Genomic DNA, 16,603 nt, shown 5'->3' with positions numbered 1-16,603 from the left:
AGGAGGTGTGCAAAGAGGATTATAAGCAAGACGGCAGCTGGGCATTTTAGCGCGCTGTGTGACGATCAGGCAGCAGAGGCGCGGAGCCAGGATCTCTTCCCCGAGCAAGAACCGTTTCATAGAAACAAGACAGTTTAGCAGACTAGAGTGGGCAGCTGTGTCTCACCCTGTGTGAGAAGTGAGGGACCCTAAGCTCCATAGCACCACACTCGATCCAGCTCCTTGGGGGCAGCTGAGGTAACTCCAGCTGGGTTGGGTTAGGAGAGGGGTCCTGTCATGACTGTTCAGGTAACTGCTTATTTGCATTAGCTTCTTAAGTACCCCTTCCCTGTTGACCAGTGACCTCTGGTTTTTGTGCTTCAGACAGCATCGATGGCAGCAACGTGACGGTCACCCCGGGGCCCGGAGAGCAGACCATTGACGTTGAACCGTAAGGAAAAGCCAGTTATTCTTTAGAATGGAACTTCAGCCTAGAAAAGGGATGAGGAGCTTTGAGAAGTGTAGTTAGTACTTCTGGGGTCACAGTGGCCACTTTGGGGAGAAGCTGTAGAAATTATAGGATCATGGTATTTCTCAAGTACTGTTATTTCCCTATAATTGCTGGTATTTCAAGGCGTTTTCTGAAGACTCAATGCATTGAAAGCTCGGAGCCTAACATTCCCATCTTTTTGGCTCCATGGGCCAGTTTGGTGGGGGCCACATGCCTTCACTTCCCAGTGACACTAAGACATCTTTCCCAGGGTGCCCAGTTCTCTACGAGGCTCTGTCCAAGTGCCCTAGCTCCCCCACCCCCTCCTTAAGACTCTTGCCTGGTCCTCCAGGTGGGCTTGTTGGCTACTTGAGTTGGGGGGTGTAATGGAAGAGAAAGGTGGTTGTTTTCATGGAAAAGCACAGAAGAAGCCAGATGGCAGAGTGGTGAGTAGATTGAGTCAGGAATCAGAAAACCTGGTTCTGGCACCATTTTGTTAATTTGATCTTTATCAAGTTAACCTTTCTAGGCTTCAGTTAACTCATCTATTAAGTAGGAATAATTATCACTGCCTTGCTTACATCAGAGGTCTTTGTGAGGTTCACATGGGATCATTTAAGTGAAAGTGATCTGAAAGGGATAACAAGTGAAATAAGCACTCTGTATTTGTCCCATTGGGTTAAGTGGTACCATCAGCCATACTCTGGGCAGCTGTTCCCTTGGAATTAGCGCCCTCCCTCTCCTAGTTATAGGAACCTCTGAAGCCCCAGGCAGGCTTCTCCCCACTCTCTGCAGCGTCTCTCCCCAGTCTTCAGGCCGTTCCTCATCCCAGTGCAAAGGCTATGCTCGGAATCTTAGGATCACACTGTGAGGAAACGCCCCTGCATTCTTCTTGCAGAAGGAATTGGTTTCCTTCTTTTTCAAGTTCCTGACAGTTGCCCTAGGCCTCAAATTGAAGACCACACTGTAGTTTTTCTTCTTGTCTTTAAAGACGCATCAATATTGGCTTGAGATTCCAAGCAGAGATCCCAGAACTCCAGGATGTCTCTGCCCTGGCCCAGGACACACACAAGGCCACCCTGGTATGGAAGCCCTGGCCGGAGCTGGAAAACCACGACCTCCAGCAAAGAGGTACTGACAATGTGGGAAGAACGGGATGGGAAAGGCCGAATTTTCTCATGGGCTCTCTGGCTCCAGGATTGCTGTGTTTTCCTATGATACTGAGCTCTCTCTCATGCATTTCTCATTGTTCCCAACAGTGGAGAATCTCCTGAATTTGTGCTGTTCAAGTGCATTGCCAGGTGGAGGGACCAATTCTGAATTTGCTTTGCACTCTCTCTTCGAGGCCAAAGGTGATGTGATGGTAAGAAACCGTGAGAACTAGGCTTCCCAGTTCCTATTCCTCATGTCGGAATTCTGAAAAGTATTTTCCCAAGTTTCTGTGTTGTCTCAGGTACCGTACCTACAACCAAGTCATAAGATGATAACCAGTCAGTATGCCTCCCGACTTCGTTATCTCAATGGGTAGGTCAAGATCGAAAAGCCTGCAGGGTAGAACCTCCAGTTGGACTTCTGATTACACATCTGTTCCTAAGAAATGATGATAGGAACGTCTGTCTTAGGAAACTAGAATTTCCTTTCAGCAATCTTGTAGTTCACGTCAGAACAAGGGTCTCCAGTGATGGAGGTAGAAGGCCTTCCTGAAGCAAGACTGGGCCTAAAATAGCCTGTCATGCTCTGATGATCGGTCTTCCCTACTATGGAAATCAGCTGGAGTTTGACGTTCACAGAACTGTTTTCTCCCCTTACCAAAGTGAAATGTTTGCTGTGCACCATCTGGTATCACTCTTCTGCTTCTGATGCAGTTCTTTGGCATCCCCAAACCAGGACTTCGGTGCCCTTTCCTCAGAATCAGAGCTGACCGTTTGCCTGCTCAGCCTGGACTCCTGGCCAGAGCGCTTCATCACTAACCTCAGTTTCCCCTTTAGTAAACTCGTGATTCTTCTACCAGAGCTGGCTTCTACTTTTTGATTTTTTTATGAAAATGTGAAAGTAAACAAATGCACCAGTACTCCTTTCTCATGAGATTACTGATAACCCTCAAGGATTCTACAGAATGTAGGAAAACTCTTCTTGACCCTTTAAGATCAGTGCTGCAGAGCAGTGCTCCTCAAACTTTGAACATGCACGCAGATCACCTGGGGAATCTTGTTAAAGTGCATGTTCTTATTCAGCAATTCTGGAGGTGGGGCCCAACGTGCTGCATTTCTAACCTGCTCCCAGGGGACGCCTGTGCTGCCGGTCCATGGACCACACTTGGAGTAGCAAGATTCTATACCTCGTTCTGCCCCTCAACCATCCACTGCTCAACTCCACACGTACCATTTAAAAAAAAAATGTCAGCGAGGCTGATGACAGATTTGAAAGGGTCGTCTAGCAAGGCTCTCTGGAAGGACAGTGTGTAGTACAGTTATTACTCACACAGCTGTTTATGTTCAGTTGTGATGAAACATGCAATTTTTCTGCAAAACAGTTCCAAATCACCCACTCACTTCCTTGGAACCCTTCCTCAGAGACTCAGCCTCCATGCAGAGGAGGCCCCACCATATCTCTGAAGCTGGGGCCCTCATCAAGGAAGGAGTTGGGTTTTGGCTGCCACTTGTGTTTCTGTGACATGACCAGCTGGCTGCAGACATGGGCAGGGGAGGTATTAGTATGATAGGTCCTTTTGGGTGCCGACCAGAATGGAGATGCCAATTAGGAAAGTCTCCTCTGGTTTTCCTTCCAGCCCCCCGACCCTGGGCCCTATCAGATAGATAGTCTTCCAAGGATACCCAGTGCCATTACTGATTCTCACTTTTTCTCTCCCATGGGTCTACAGGCTGCTCTGGAAATGCTGCTGCTGCGGAAGCCAGTCAGGTTAAAATGTCATCCTTTAGCAAATTACCACTATGCCGGTAGGTTGCCCAGAGCCCTGCACACCGTCACTTCTGGAGAGCGGGCTTTTTGTCTGTTTGGTCATGTAGCTTTGTAATAATAGATAGCTCCAGTTCTGACCTCATCTCCCCTGGGGCTCTCAAGGCATCTGGGGCGTAGCTGGTGGGGCAGCTGTGTCTGCTGGCTGGTCGCCTTCGGGTGTTTGTGTGGGCTCCCGCCCTCGTGGGTGTGCCCAGAGCTGGGCGGTAGTGGACACTGCCTGCATGTACAGCAGCAAGATGGGTGTCTCGGGGGAGCGAGCCCCAGAGGGCGGACCACTGGGGTGGCCACACTGAGTGGCCCCTCAGCTTGGGGATCAGGAGACGTGGGTTCAGATCTTACCTGCCTGATTTGAACTTGGCCTTCTGCAGCCGTGGTTTCCTCACCTGTCAAATGGTGCTCATTCTCCATCCTTTGCCGCATTTTGTGAAGATTAGAGAGAGTATATGGAGCCCAATGCCGGGCACATTCTAGTAGCTCTTATTGTTCATTTATTGAAGAGTTACTTAGTGAGCACTTAACTGCGTACAGGAAGCTGTGCTAAGCACTACGAGGAGGCAGTGAGTGTGGCAGATACAGACAAGTCCTGCCTCATGCAGTTTGGAATCTAAGGAGGAGAAGGCAATTATTAAACAACAACACAAAAATGGTGGGAGAAAGATGTGTACATGCACGTATGTGTACAAATACATGTGTACATGCACATATACATGCACACATACACGTGCACATGTGTGTCACATACACATGGATATATGTACACATGTACACATATGTATGAGTGTGTCTTAGGAGTGGGTAGGCTGACGATGGCATCAGTAAGAGGGAAGGAGGAAACACCTTGGAGAGCTGAGTGTGGAGAGAGTCATGAAGAGAGAAGGAAACAGGCTGGGGAGCCTGAGGTCACAAGTGGAGTGGAAGTCAACAATTTTTTCCCATTAACCGTTAGACCTGTCCATTTTGAGGGTCTCCATGGACTGCCTGGGTTCTCTACTTCAGGGAGGGCTGGATCCTCCAATGCCCCTTGGTTGTTCTTCATTTAAAGGTATCTTTGGTGCTGGGGGCAGACCTTGCAGAAGTTGGTGCTAAGTACTTTAGTGGCCTTGGGGATCTAGTTAGACCTTTTCCAGTCCTTGGTCCAGGCAGCCAGATGTGGCTATTCTGCAGATATCAGCGTCCTCTGGGGGCTCCCTGTCCCCACCACCGTCTGCCTCAAGGAATGTGCTGCTCTTGTGAGTCGGCCCTCCTGCCTGTCGTCCCCAGGTGGATAGACCTCAGAAACCTCTCATCTGAGCACAGCATGCCCGGAGGCCTGCCTGGGGATCGCTCTCAGGACACGGGCCGCTGCTGGAACTAGGCAGGCACGAAATGGACACACGGGATAGGAAATACATCGCTTCACCCGTGGCCTCAAGGAGCCAGTTTCTTAATATTGTCTCCATCATTTCCTGCTTGGTGTCTGCCCCGACTGTGGGTGGAAGATGTGGGAGTCCTCTCTAATCTGCCATGGAAATAGTTCAATCCTCTCTTAATTCCCAGTGTCATCTGCTGCCCATTAAACCCTGACAGGCTGTCCAGCCTCCTGAAGCCTGTGTCAAGCTTCTTTGCTTAGTGGGTGAGACTTCCCAACCATCTGCCGTGGCTGCCCTAGGCCCCTGGGGCAACTGGGGTGGCCGGCGCCTCTGGGCTGGTCAGCGCCAGCTGTGAGCTACCTTGTCCAGGACCCAGATCCCCTCCAGTTCTTCCCAGTGTGCCAAGCAAGTACTGCTGTTTTCTTGTGTGTGTCATGACAAAACGGGTTAGAAAGCTACGGACTGGAAACCAGCCCGGCCCCGAACAAACAAAACAAAACAAAACAAAAACACTAAAATCATATGAAAAACTTTGAAACTAGAAGGCCCTAAACTTTTCTAAAATTAATCCATCTTTTGGAGTTGGGGGTTCCTAGCGAATTCTTTGCCCATCCCTGTCCCCTTCCCCCACAGGCAGGATGGGAGGCACTCTTGTTGCTTCCTGAATCATTGTGACCCTGGGGAGGTGGAGCTGTGAGGTGTGAAGGCATCCTGCTGGCCAAGCAAAGGTGTTCACCTAGATCTGCCAGTGGTTTGTCTTCTCCAGGAAGCAATCATAGACTGAGCCACAGAGAATCTTCTAGAAGTATGAGCAAAAAGGTCACAAGTCTTTGAAGTCTGACCTGACTCCATCCCCATGGAAGTTCCCTTCCAGGCCGCAGGGGAGGCCAGAGTCTACTCCCATCACATGCCCCAGCTACCAGCCCTTCTCACCATCCCACCCCCTGATTTGGTTCCGGGTGTCAGTGAATTCCATCCTCACAGCCCCATCTTGCCTTGGCCTTTGTGCCAGGTCCTGTTGGGTGCTCCCCAGTAGGACTGCCTGTCAGCTCAAGTCCAGCCTCACCAGGACACTATCTTCTGGATCTCCTTTGCTTCCAGCTCTGTGGCTGTGGCCAGTGTCACTCCAGCCCGACTCTGGCTCTGGAATTGCACTCCAGGCTCCCAGATGTCGAGAGAGAGAGAACAGCCCTCCCCAGCCTGTCTGTGCCCTGGAGGGAAGGCAGAAAGACGGGTTCAGGTGGGAGGCCTGTGAAACCACTTCCCTAACTTTACTCCCGACCTGCCCTGCCCCATCCCATCCCATCCCAAGCAACTCAGTAAGAAGAGTTGAAAGTGCCCAGAACTGGGGCCCAGGAGAGACACCAGTGTGGGTGGGCAGCTCGCCCAGATCTGGGGCTGCTTGGCAAGCCCAGAGGATCTGATCCCTGTTAAGATCCCAAGGAAGGTGTCATTGCCGTGGCTCTGGCGCTCTCTAATCCAAACCAGGGTGCCCTGCCCAGCCATCTCTCTGCACCCTCCACTCGGGTGAGGGCAGCTGTTGTTTGTACTGGGTGGGGAAGGCTTGAGCTGGGGAGTCAGGGTGAGGAGGACGCCAGTGTGGTTAGAGGGCTCCCAGCATTCTTGGTTTTTCCGTTGGACTGGTCATTCCTGCAGATGGGTGTGGAGGAGAGGAGGGGTGTCAGCACTGGCCCGGGGAGTCTTGGCAAGGGTTCAGCAGGGGTTACTCTGGGTCCCTACCACAGCCAAGCACTCACTGGGTCCCGAACCCTGACCTGACTCCGGAGACGGGCGAGACCTGGAGGAAATACCCATTCGGCTGGGAGAGGCCTGGACTCTGTCTTGGAATCTGCCCCGGTTTGGTGAGGAGACAGAATGACACTCTCAAGAGAGTACTTTCCAAGAAACACAGCTGTGATGTCATCTTGCAGGCATTCTTAGCCTATGTCTCTAGCTGGATAGTGATCCCCTGAAGGGCGGGAAGTAAGTTACTCCTTACTCTGCTGCTTGCCCGACACCGCACTTGTAGAGAAGAAGGTTAGTGGACAAGCTCAGGTTCTGGATTCAGAGCGAGGCCTCCCTTCCTTTTGCCTCCAGAAGGAACTCTGGTGTCACCTGGTTCACCTGCACCCCTGAAAACTTGCTCAACCTTCACCCACCGCGGGAAGCCTTTCACAGAAATGAAGATCTGGTATAAAAACAAGTCCTCCCTTTTCTACTATGAACATGTCTTTCTTTGAAACTGCTGTAACAGCAGCATCAGTAACAGTTTTTAAAAGCTTGAAAGGAAGACAGAAAGGCCACCTCTAAAAGATACGGTGCCCAAACATTCTCTCACCCCTCCATGTCTCTTGTTAATTGCCTGCACTCACTGTAGATCGCCCCAGATTTCACCACCATCCAGAGCCTGTTTCCCAGCAACCAAAGCTCAGAACATTTTTTCCTCTGGATACTGTTCAGCACCAGTTTCCTCCAGTTAATTAGGCTCTTTGTAATTAGCCGTAATCGTCTTGTTAGGGACCCCTGCTGATAATAGCCTACTAGCCAGGGATCCCCAGGGAGAACGAATGAGTGCCTGGGGACGTCAGCCGCTGCCACTGGGAACGTGCTGAGTGGACAGCAGGGATCTCAGAGAGGGAGGCCAGGCAAGGACTAGAGGCAGCCCCCTGCCTCGGTTTTGCATTTTATCCTGGGCTATGTCCAAGACGTAGAATCCAAGAAGGGCTGGCTTAGAAAACTTGTCCAAGAATGAGGAAAGAGCTCCTGCCAGACAGACTCCAGGAGGAGAGACCTGAGTCTTCCCTTGACCGGATTGCAGAAGGATTTTGGGGCAGGGTGTAGAAGACCGTGCAAGTTACGAGTGGCCCGGAGTAAGGCTGTGGGTGTGTACAACACGCAACAGGGAACACTGGCAGGGACCGGTGGTCTTCACCAGTGCGGCTGACACACACATCACGTACATCATCTAACAGCGTGCCTCCCATGGCCACAGGCTGATTTGGGATCTGCTCTCCAAGGGGCCATATCAAAAGTGTTCACTATGCACCTGCTTAGGACCAGACGCTGTCCGTCACAGGGTGACTCTCACAATCCCCACATCATGAAAGAGGAGACTGAGACCCAGAGGAGTAAACTTGCAGGGGCCACAGAAGGAGGATGTGGCAGAACCAGGTTGTAACCTATGGCCTCTGATCAAAGTCGCCCCTGTTTATCACAGCATAGTAACATTATTATTTGAGGTGAGCACATTCGGGTGTGATTTCTATGTACCAGGCTTGGGCCTGGGAATCCAACGCAGGAGCCCAGGAGTGGATTCTCAGCCCCGTGGGCAATGCCGTGATCAGGATGCAGTGAAGAGAGAGCCCGCTCCAGAGGAGTGTGAGAGCAGATTTGCCGGTCTGGCCCTGCCTCTGCCTCTCACATCTTGGACACCCTTGTTTGATGGACACACGCACACAGCACGGTCCTTCGCACTAATGCGCCGACCAAAGACTACGTCCAAGAGCCATCTTTGACTCTTGAGTACACACTCCCTGCCCCAGCCCTCGCCGGGGGACAGCACAAACAGGAAGGCCAGAGGGCGCCTCCCACTTCCAACCCAGGACTGGCAGGGTGGAACGAGCACTCTGGGATGGGGAAGACTGAAGACCCTGTCACACAGCCGCAGCCCCAGAAACCAGCAAGGAGAAGGCCTCCTTCCCCCATGAGGCTTGAGGGTTCCCATAATAGGTGGTCCAGGAAGTTGCTGCACCTTCTGTGAGATTCTAGCAGGCAAGCCATCTGAGGACATGAAGGGACAGACTTCTCATAAGTAGACGGACCTGGAAACGTAACTCTTTCATTTGGGCAGTAGTCACGTGACAAGCCTGGTGTGGGGTGGAAGAAGCTGCACTCAGCGTAGGGCTGGGTGCTAGCCTGCAAGGGCTGCCTGGCCCCGTGAGTGTCTCACAGGGTCTTTGAGCTGCACTCTAACTCAGGAAGCGTACCGTCTGGCTGAGGGCGGAAAGGCTTCTCATTGATCTAGTTGGGGGTATTCATCAGCCATGTGTCCCCTGATTGCCTATCTGAGATGCACAGACTGGACCCACAACAGAGCAGCACATCAGCCTCTTGACAAGCCTGTCCAGGAGCTCAGCTCGTGTGACATGTCCCCATCACGGTCCTCTTACACCATTACCTCCCTGAACTCTCTTTGCTGTTTTGATAGATACCTAAAAGGAACCATGGCTCCTCTTTGGTCCTTCAGTTAAATTGTTGGTTAATCCTTTACGTCTTTCTCTTTCTGTCTCTGCCCCTGGGCAAGGGGAACATATGGGAACTGGGACCCCAAGCCCTTGAATGTTGGACAGAATTTGAGGAATGGTGATGGAACAGCTCCAGAGCCCCACATCCCACCGACCGCCTCTGCTCACATCCACTCTAGCAAAGCTTCTCCAGGCCCCCCCACCCCATTGCAACGGTTCGCACAGCCAGAGATATCCTGGTCTCCAGAACCTGTGGAAGATGCTTCCTTGTGCCAGAGATTAATCAGAAAGCTGCTTCCTTCTAGAAGTAAAGCGAGAAACTTGCAAACCAAAGAAATCCGGTGGTGGCCCTGGTTTTTTAGGGACTTGAACCAGCCCAGCTGTGGAGAGTGTATCCGCATCTGGAGCCAGAGCTCTTGGCTTAAGGACCCATCAGGGAGTCACACAGACAAGGTGTTTATTTCAGAAATCCGAGTTGACATTACTGAGTCACGTATTTTCTCAGGGATCCTGGGGTCCCTGCCTCCTGCCTCCCTGCCGGGGGTGGTTTCTACCTGATTGATATGGGCTGAACTTCTGACAGAAAAAGCAATTCAGGTTTCCTGTACTTCAGCCCCATCAGTCAACCATAGCAAAATGGAAATCTTGGGCTTGTTCTGGTTGGGAGGAAAAATACTATAGTTCCGAGGATTAGAGCTCTGAAAGGTGGAGGCTTGTGAAAGCCCCAGCCATGTACCATCCAAAGAATCGGAGATACGGAGAATTCAAAAAATCAGAACGAGGCAGAGTTTTCTCCAAAGCAGCCAGGGTGACTGAGCCTTCCCTGCAGCCTCCAGAAATAGGACTCCCCTTGGAGACAGGCCAGCACCATCCTCTATGGTTGTCTGCATATCCTGCTTTGACATGAATATCGAGTTTAGCCAGCGAGGCAAATGCACCCGCCCAGCCTCTTCCTCACTGGTCTGCGGATCTGTCAGGAACTGGTCCCACTCACCTCCCAGCCTCATTTGCTTTTCCTCCACTGGAACCCTACAGCTGAGCCATGCTTGATTATTTCTTCTCCCTTGAGCACCTTCATTCCCTCATCTGTAAAGTGGGTAGCAGTAATACCCATCTTACAGGGTTGTTGGTAGAACCAAATGACTAATAGCTTTCAAGTGCTTAGAACCTGCCATACCACACAGTAAGCACCTATAAGTATTAGCTTTTCCTTTCCTAGTGTTTTGCATGTCGTAAACACCTACTAAATATCTGCTGAATGGATGAATGAATGAATGAATGAATCAAATGTGTCCTCTCACTGCTTGCCTCTGACTTTGCACACACTGCTTTCTCTCCCCAGAATTCTCTTCCATCTCCTTCTTGCCTAACTTGCTTTGGTGTCTTTTTAAACTGTGCTCAGGTGTTTTCTCTACCTGTAAGCCTTAACCTGAGTGTGATTTTCCTCCTTTGTGCCCCACTGGCACCCGACCCCTCCCTTCACCCCTGCAGTCATTACCTTGAATGCAGTGGTTTTCCTCCCCATCAAGTTGTGAGCATCTTGCGGGTGGAGGCTGTTGAATCCACCACATTGTGTGGAGCACCTGCCGTGAGAGTACTTGCCCTTGTTGTAATTATATAAAAACTGCAGCTAAAGTCTGTTGAGCATTCACGATTTGCCAGTTACTAAGCTAGACACTTTTTATGCGTCCTCCTCTTTAACCCTGACAAAATTCCTAAGAGTTGGAGACAGTTAGAATTATTCCCATATGGAAGTAACAAAATTGAGTCTTAGGTTCAGCAACTTGCCAAGGTCAAGGCTGCAGCTGAGATTTGAACCCACGTGTCAGGGCTGCGAACCATGACATGACACTGACTTTTTGTTCAAACAGGAGTGTGATCTGGATTATATCACTTGCTGCTGAACAGTTGTATTTTGTAGCTTAAGTGAACCAACAATTAGAAGTGGGGAGAACAGAGCTATTTTTGATGAAGTTTGTGTTTTGTTGTAGGTTCAGACAAGTGGACCTCCCTAGAAAGAAAACTGTTTAACAAAGCACTAGCCACTTACAGCAAAGACTTTATTTTTGTACAGAAGATGGTAAGCATGCTCTTTCCCATTACTCACTTGAAACTGAATTTGGGAAGTTGTACACTTAAAGATAGAGGGAAATATTTGGTTACTGGTTTGACACTCTCACAAAAAGAATGTCTTCCATCCCTTGCTGGTAAAGGATGGTATTTGTTGTGGGTGGCACGGCCCCAGTGTCAGGGGTGTCGGGGGAGGAGGACAGAGGTTATTTAGATGTGGCAGTGGCAGGGGTGGGGTGTTTTTACCCTAATAAAAATGCGTAACTTATGCATTCTATCAGGATAAATAGACCTGGGACCTCTGGTTTGCAATTTATAAAATTTATTTCATGTGTATTTGACAGATCTATCATGTTTCTGACAGAATTTGGCGCGCGGGGGTAGGTTGGAGCAGGGAGGGTATGTGCCCTCCCCACTCTGGCGGCAGGATGTCTGGTGCTGGCCTCTGCTCAGGACAGTAATAGTGAAAATAATATGTTCTGTCTGCAGCACTTCACAGCAGAATAGAACTGTTTTACAAAGATGAAACGGCACTTTATCCAGCACGTGATAAACTTCATAGGCCTTAATTGCCTGAGAGGTGGTTTAGGCTAAAAGTTACAGTGATTCAGAGTGTTTGAGCAAACCCATGAGTGAGGGAGCCACACTGAGATATCAAGGTCATTAAGATGTTCAGGTGCACAGAGAACAGGGTCGCAGGGGACAGCTGCCCCTGGCTCTGAGCCGGTCGTCAGTATTGTCCCAGGTTCATGTCTCCTGTCCTTAATCCAGGAGGAGGAGAATCGGAATAGGTTCACTTTTTCTCCAGCTTGCCTCCATCCCCAGATCTGCCTGCCCTTCCTGGCCTTGGAGGACACCGTGCTCTTTGCTGCTCCGTGTCCCAGCCGCTCCCATGCTCCCCATGCTCCCATCTGTCTTGAGTCACCTTCCCCGGGATTGGCCTGTCCAAGGCCTCATTCCTTAAAGGCCCTGCACCTTGTTGACTGATGATAGATTCAGGTGTTACGCTCGCCAGGCGACGCAGAATTTTAAACAAAAATTCTCTAGGACACTAACCTCACTCCCCAGGTGATTCTGGTGCAGAAACTCAAACTTTCAGGTGGCTGTGAAGGGGCAGCTTTGTGGAGACCAGACTTCTGGAGGTGCCCATCTTCTCCGGTCACCATGCAGGTGGCTGTGTTCCCACTCCCATGAGGACAGATAGCCTTTTTATCTGCTTCCAGAAAACCCACATTATTGATCCCCACTCTGAGCTTAGAGAACTATGAACTAAACAAGGGAATTTTTTTCCTCTTTAAAACACATTTACCTTTGCCCCTTTGAGGGGAGAACAGGCCAAAGCTTATTTTCTGCAAAAACCAAGCTCTTGTCTTCATAATGTTTGCCTTATACTCCTGTTTGATGACTGAGGAACATTTTTCATAAATAGATTTTGAAGGTAAACAGGTCAGAGAGATAAATGCATTCAAGCACTTGAAAAAGCAAGCTGCTTTATGGGTTGAAAAAGGGAATGAGCTCTCTGTGGGTGGATGTGGAAAAAAATCTCCAAGCTATCTTGTGAAAAAAATCAAGGTGCAAAACAGTACATGGAGTGCTACCTTTTGTGAGGCAGACTGGGGCGAGGAATATATTTTCATGGTTGTTGGTATATGTGTAAAGGAATTCTGGAATGCTACCCAAGATGTGAACAAAAGGGGCTAGTTCTGTTGCGAGGGTGGGGAGTGAATGGATGGATGGATGGATGGATGGATGGATGAATGGAGAACAGGTGTGGGAAGGAGATTTTTTCAGGATGTATATGTTTTTCTTAAACTGTGTAAACCTACTACCTATTATAAAATTAACATTTTATGAAAGCTTGCTGCTCTGCACGCTGCCCAGTGCTAGAGCTGATCTTGAGATGGCTTTCCCGGCAGGTGAAGTCCAAGACGGTGGCTCAGTGCGTGGAATACTACTACACATGGAAAAAAATCATGCGGTTGGGGCGGAAACACCGGACACGCCTGGCAGAAATCATCGACGACTGCGTGGTGAGTGAAAACGCAGGTGCTGCTCATGCGGGCCCCACCCTCACCCCACACCCCAGTTACAAGTGGCTTGTGTTTGGCTGGGCTTTGCTACCAGGCAGCCACGGTGAGTGGGTGAGTGGATTCTGGCCTTGACTTCCTGGGATAACCAGGCAGAGGGGAGGCAGCTTCGTGTTTGACCCGTAGCCCAGTGATCAGTTAAGGAGGTGAGGACTGGTTTGCATTCCAAGGAGGGTAGGAGCCAGGGGAGTTAAACCATGGCGGTCCCAGTCTTGACGCAGCTGGTTTATATGCAGGCGCCCTGACACCCTGGGATATCCCTTCCTGATCCTTCCATGTTACAGATGCTTCTGACCAGAGAACGTAACATGCCGTAGAGAGACCATGGGGCCCTCGGGTTTTACACAGCTTCCACGAGGCATGTGCAAGGTGCAGCTTTGACCTCTAGAGGGAGCCAGGAGCTCCCCATTAACTGAGGAACTGGCTCGTGGCGTGTACATTATTCTGGTCCTCACATCACCATTTCTCCCTGACGCTGATTTCCTTCCTTAGCAAACAGTCCAAAGTTGTCTGCATATTAAGGTGAAGAACCTACTAAAGACATCAAGAGGCCGAATCCTCTCTAAACCCCTTGTGTGTGGCTTTGGAAATTGCTACCTCTTTTGTCCTTGTGGTTAACCCTCTTCTCTGCAGCCAAAGCCAAGGGAAATCACCTTCTCACATGTTGTAGAAAACATCTACTCTGTGTGTGTGTGTTTGTGCGCGCGCGCATGTGTGTAAAAATTGCAAGACTTACAACAGATTACTAAATTCCAGTCTGCAACCATCAGGGAAAGTGTTTGGAATTCATGAGTATCGTGAATATTTATAATTATACTTTCATTCCCAGTTTTGCCTCAACTGAGTTTTTAGCACAAAAGTGGGTTAATTTCTTTCACAGCCACTACATACCACATCATGTGTTCCAGGCATTATAAGAGGCACTTTATGCATATGGACTCATTTTAGGAAATGGAAACACAGAGCCTAGGTAACTTAGCCATTGTCAAAGGGCTGGTGAGTGTGTTGTCTGAGCCTGATTCCTTTGTGTAATACTTAAGAGCAATCAAATACAAATTCTTTCAGAGAAGTATCAGAACACTTGGGACTCATTAATGCTTCAAAGCTCAGGTTCCTAACTCAGTTGATCCTAGCCATACACACATATATAAATTTATATTTGGACCCAGATATCAAAAAAATACACATCTGTGGAATAGAATGGTGGTGTCATTTTTCTCAACAGAGATGACAGTATCCTATATTCAGGATTTCCTGTGACCAGGACTTTTATTTGACTGGCTTAATTAGTGATGTCGTATCTAAATAGCCTTTTTATCATCTGTGGTCTAATGTTTAAAAAAGCAGTGTGGCCTCTTCTGGTTCAATCAACTGAAAGCAATTCAGTTCCCACTATGTCTGTAGTGCTCTGGGTAATGAGGGACACTAACCGGCCTCTGCCCAACCTTCCCCTGCCCCAGGAGCATATATTATACTTGGGAAGATATGGCATACACAAAGTTTACCACGACCCACAGGAGTGTTTAAAAGCAGTACAAGGTGAGGAACAGAAAGTCTTAGATATGGCCTTAGGGACTGTCTCTCATCCAGCTCCACCATTCCACAGGCAGAGAGGGGAAGGGGCTTGCCCAGGGTCACTCAGAGCATTGCCTTCTGAGTGAGTAGGGTAGACAGTAAACAAGGAAGCACAAAGAATCCTGGCCTGGGAAGGGGGTGGTGTAGTTCAGTGGTCAAGTGCATGCTTAGCATGCATGAGGTCCTGGGTTCAATCCCCAGTACCTGTGTTAAAAAATAAATAAAAATAGATAAACCTAGTTACCTGCTGTGCCCCCCTCCCCCACCCCAAAGAAAAAAGAAAGAATCTTGGCCTGGGAGACCTAGTACCTGGCCTCTAAGCTTCCTGACCTATAAAATGGGGCCAATAGTTTAGATGATTTGAAAAGTCCCTTTCAATTCTTGACAATTCTGGGTTCTGTCGGAGGCACATTTTGGAAGAGAGCAGAATCAGAGGATATGGAGTCCTAAGGCAAATTGACAGCTCTTCAGTTTCGGTGTTACCAAGTGCCCAGGACAGTGCCTGGCCTAATATCAGCACTCAGTAAATGTGTGTTGAATAAATGAGTGAACATTTTTCCCAGGTGGGAGTCACCCTGGGTCGTGGCACCAATCAGTCCCTCTGTGAACTCACTGGAGGAGACTGGGTGAAGCAGGGCACTCTGAGCAGAGGAGGGCTGCTAAGGAAGGTGGGACTTTCGGAGGCAGAGGCGCCATCTTGGGCTGGCAGTCCTTTGCAAGTGGGTGGAAAGGCCCAAGCCAGCATGTAGCCTCAGACTGAGGAGGAAAGGTTAAGACGGCGCCCCAGGCACCACACCTTCTTGGGCTTATTTGCCAAGAGCCAGTGTTAGGCTGGGTCAGGTGCATCCACACCTTGTGACCTATGAACTTAGGGAGAACAAAAAACTATGCACAGAAATGACTCAGGCCCCCTGGAAAACAAGAAAATCTTGATCTAAGGCCAGCGTGGTAGTTCACAGCTCCCTTTCGGACACTGTGAAGGCACGATCAACCTTCTGGTGATAGTTTGCCAAGAAAGATGAGAAACTGGGACGGTGCAAGGACTGGGGAGGGTGCAGAAGGCACAGTCCTAGGAGGGAGTCCTGCTCTTTGTCCTCCGGGCCTGCTTTGGACACCTAGGTAGCTCTCCTGACCATGTGTGCTTAGTATTTTAATTTTTTTTTATCAAAGCATAATTGATTTACACTATCAGTTTCAGGTGTAGAGCATAGTGATTCAGTTATACAGATAGATAATAGATAGATAGATAGATAGATAGATAGATAGATAGATAGATAGATTCTTTTTCATATTCTTTTTCATTATAGGTTATTACAAGATATTAAATATAGTTCCCTGTGCTATACAGTAGGTCCTTATTGTTTATCTGTTTCATATATAGTAGTGTATACCTGTTAATCCCAAACTCCTAATTTATCCCTCCCTCCCCTTCCCTCTTTGGTAACCATAAGCTTGTTTTCTACTTCTCACAGTATTTTATTAAAGGGACAGGTGATGTATTCCCCCAACATGGTTAAGTAGCTCAGGGACTTTTCGGGGAAGAGGGGAAAAGAAGGAGGGTGAGGAATGACGGCCCTTTAGGAGCTAGAAGCTCAGCAGAGCACAGTTGCTCACCCAGTGGGTGATTTGACTTCTGGTCTGAGACCATCACAGGCCCTTCCACCCCTGCAGGCAGAAGGGGCCAAGGAGGCGGGAGGAAAGTGCACTGACCACACCTTCCTGTCCCCTGCCCAGCCTCGTGCTCCCAATCAGGGCGTCTGTGGGTCTGGCTGTGACCGAAATTCAGCACAATTCAAGAAACCAACTGAGGCAGTTAACTGACTTTGGAAG

General features: G+C 49.3%; 1 protein-coding gene across 14 annotated transcripts in view; it reads left to right on the top strand.

The window, feature by feature from the left end:
- Window positions 1–16,603, top strand: part of TRERF1 (transcriptional regulating factor 1) — a 195,041-nt gene that overhangs the window by 166,648 nt on the left and 11,790 nt on the right. For all 14 annotated transcript variants that reach the window (XM_031434688.2, XM_031434686.2, XM_064476495.1 and 11 more), the window contains 6 exons: window positions 364–430; window positions 1,461–1,600; window positions 1,729–1,832; window positions 3,351–3,426; window positions 11,033–11,121; window positions 13,028–13,141. In XM_031434688.2, coding sequence (XP_031290548.2) covers window positions 364–430; window positions 1,461–1,600; window positions 1,729–1,832; window positions 3,351–3,426; window positions 11,033–11,121; window positions 13,028–13,141 — 590 coding nt within the window. The remainder of the gene's footprint in view (window positions 1–363; window positions 431–1,460; window positions 1,601–1,728; window positions 1,833–3,350; window positions 3,427–11,032; window positions 11,122–13,027; window positions 13,142–16,603) is intronic.

Source organism: Camelus dromedarius, chromosome 19 (genome assembly GCF_036321535.1).
Source record: "Camelus dromedarius isolate mCamDro1 chromosome 19, mCamDro1.pat, whole genome shotgun sequence".
Classification (NCBI taxonomy): Eukaryota; Metazoa; Chordata; class Mammalia; order Artiodactyla; family Camelidae; genus Camelus; species Camelus dromedarius.
Note: the sequence above shows the minus strand (reverse complement) of the source record. Positions and strands in the feature narration are given on the sequence as shown.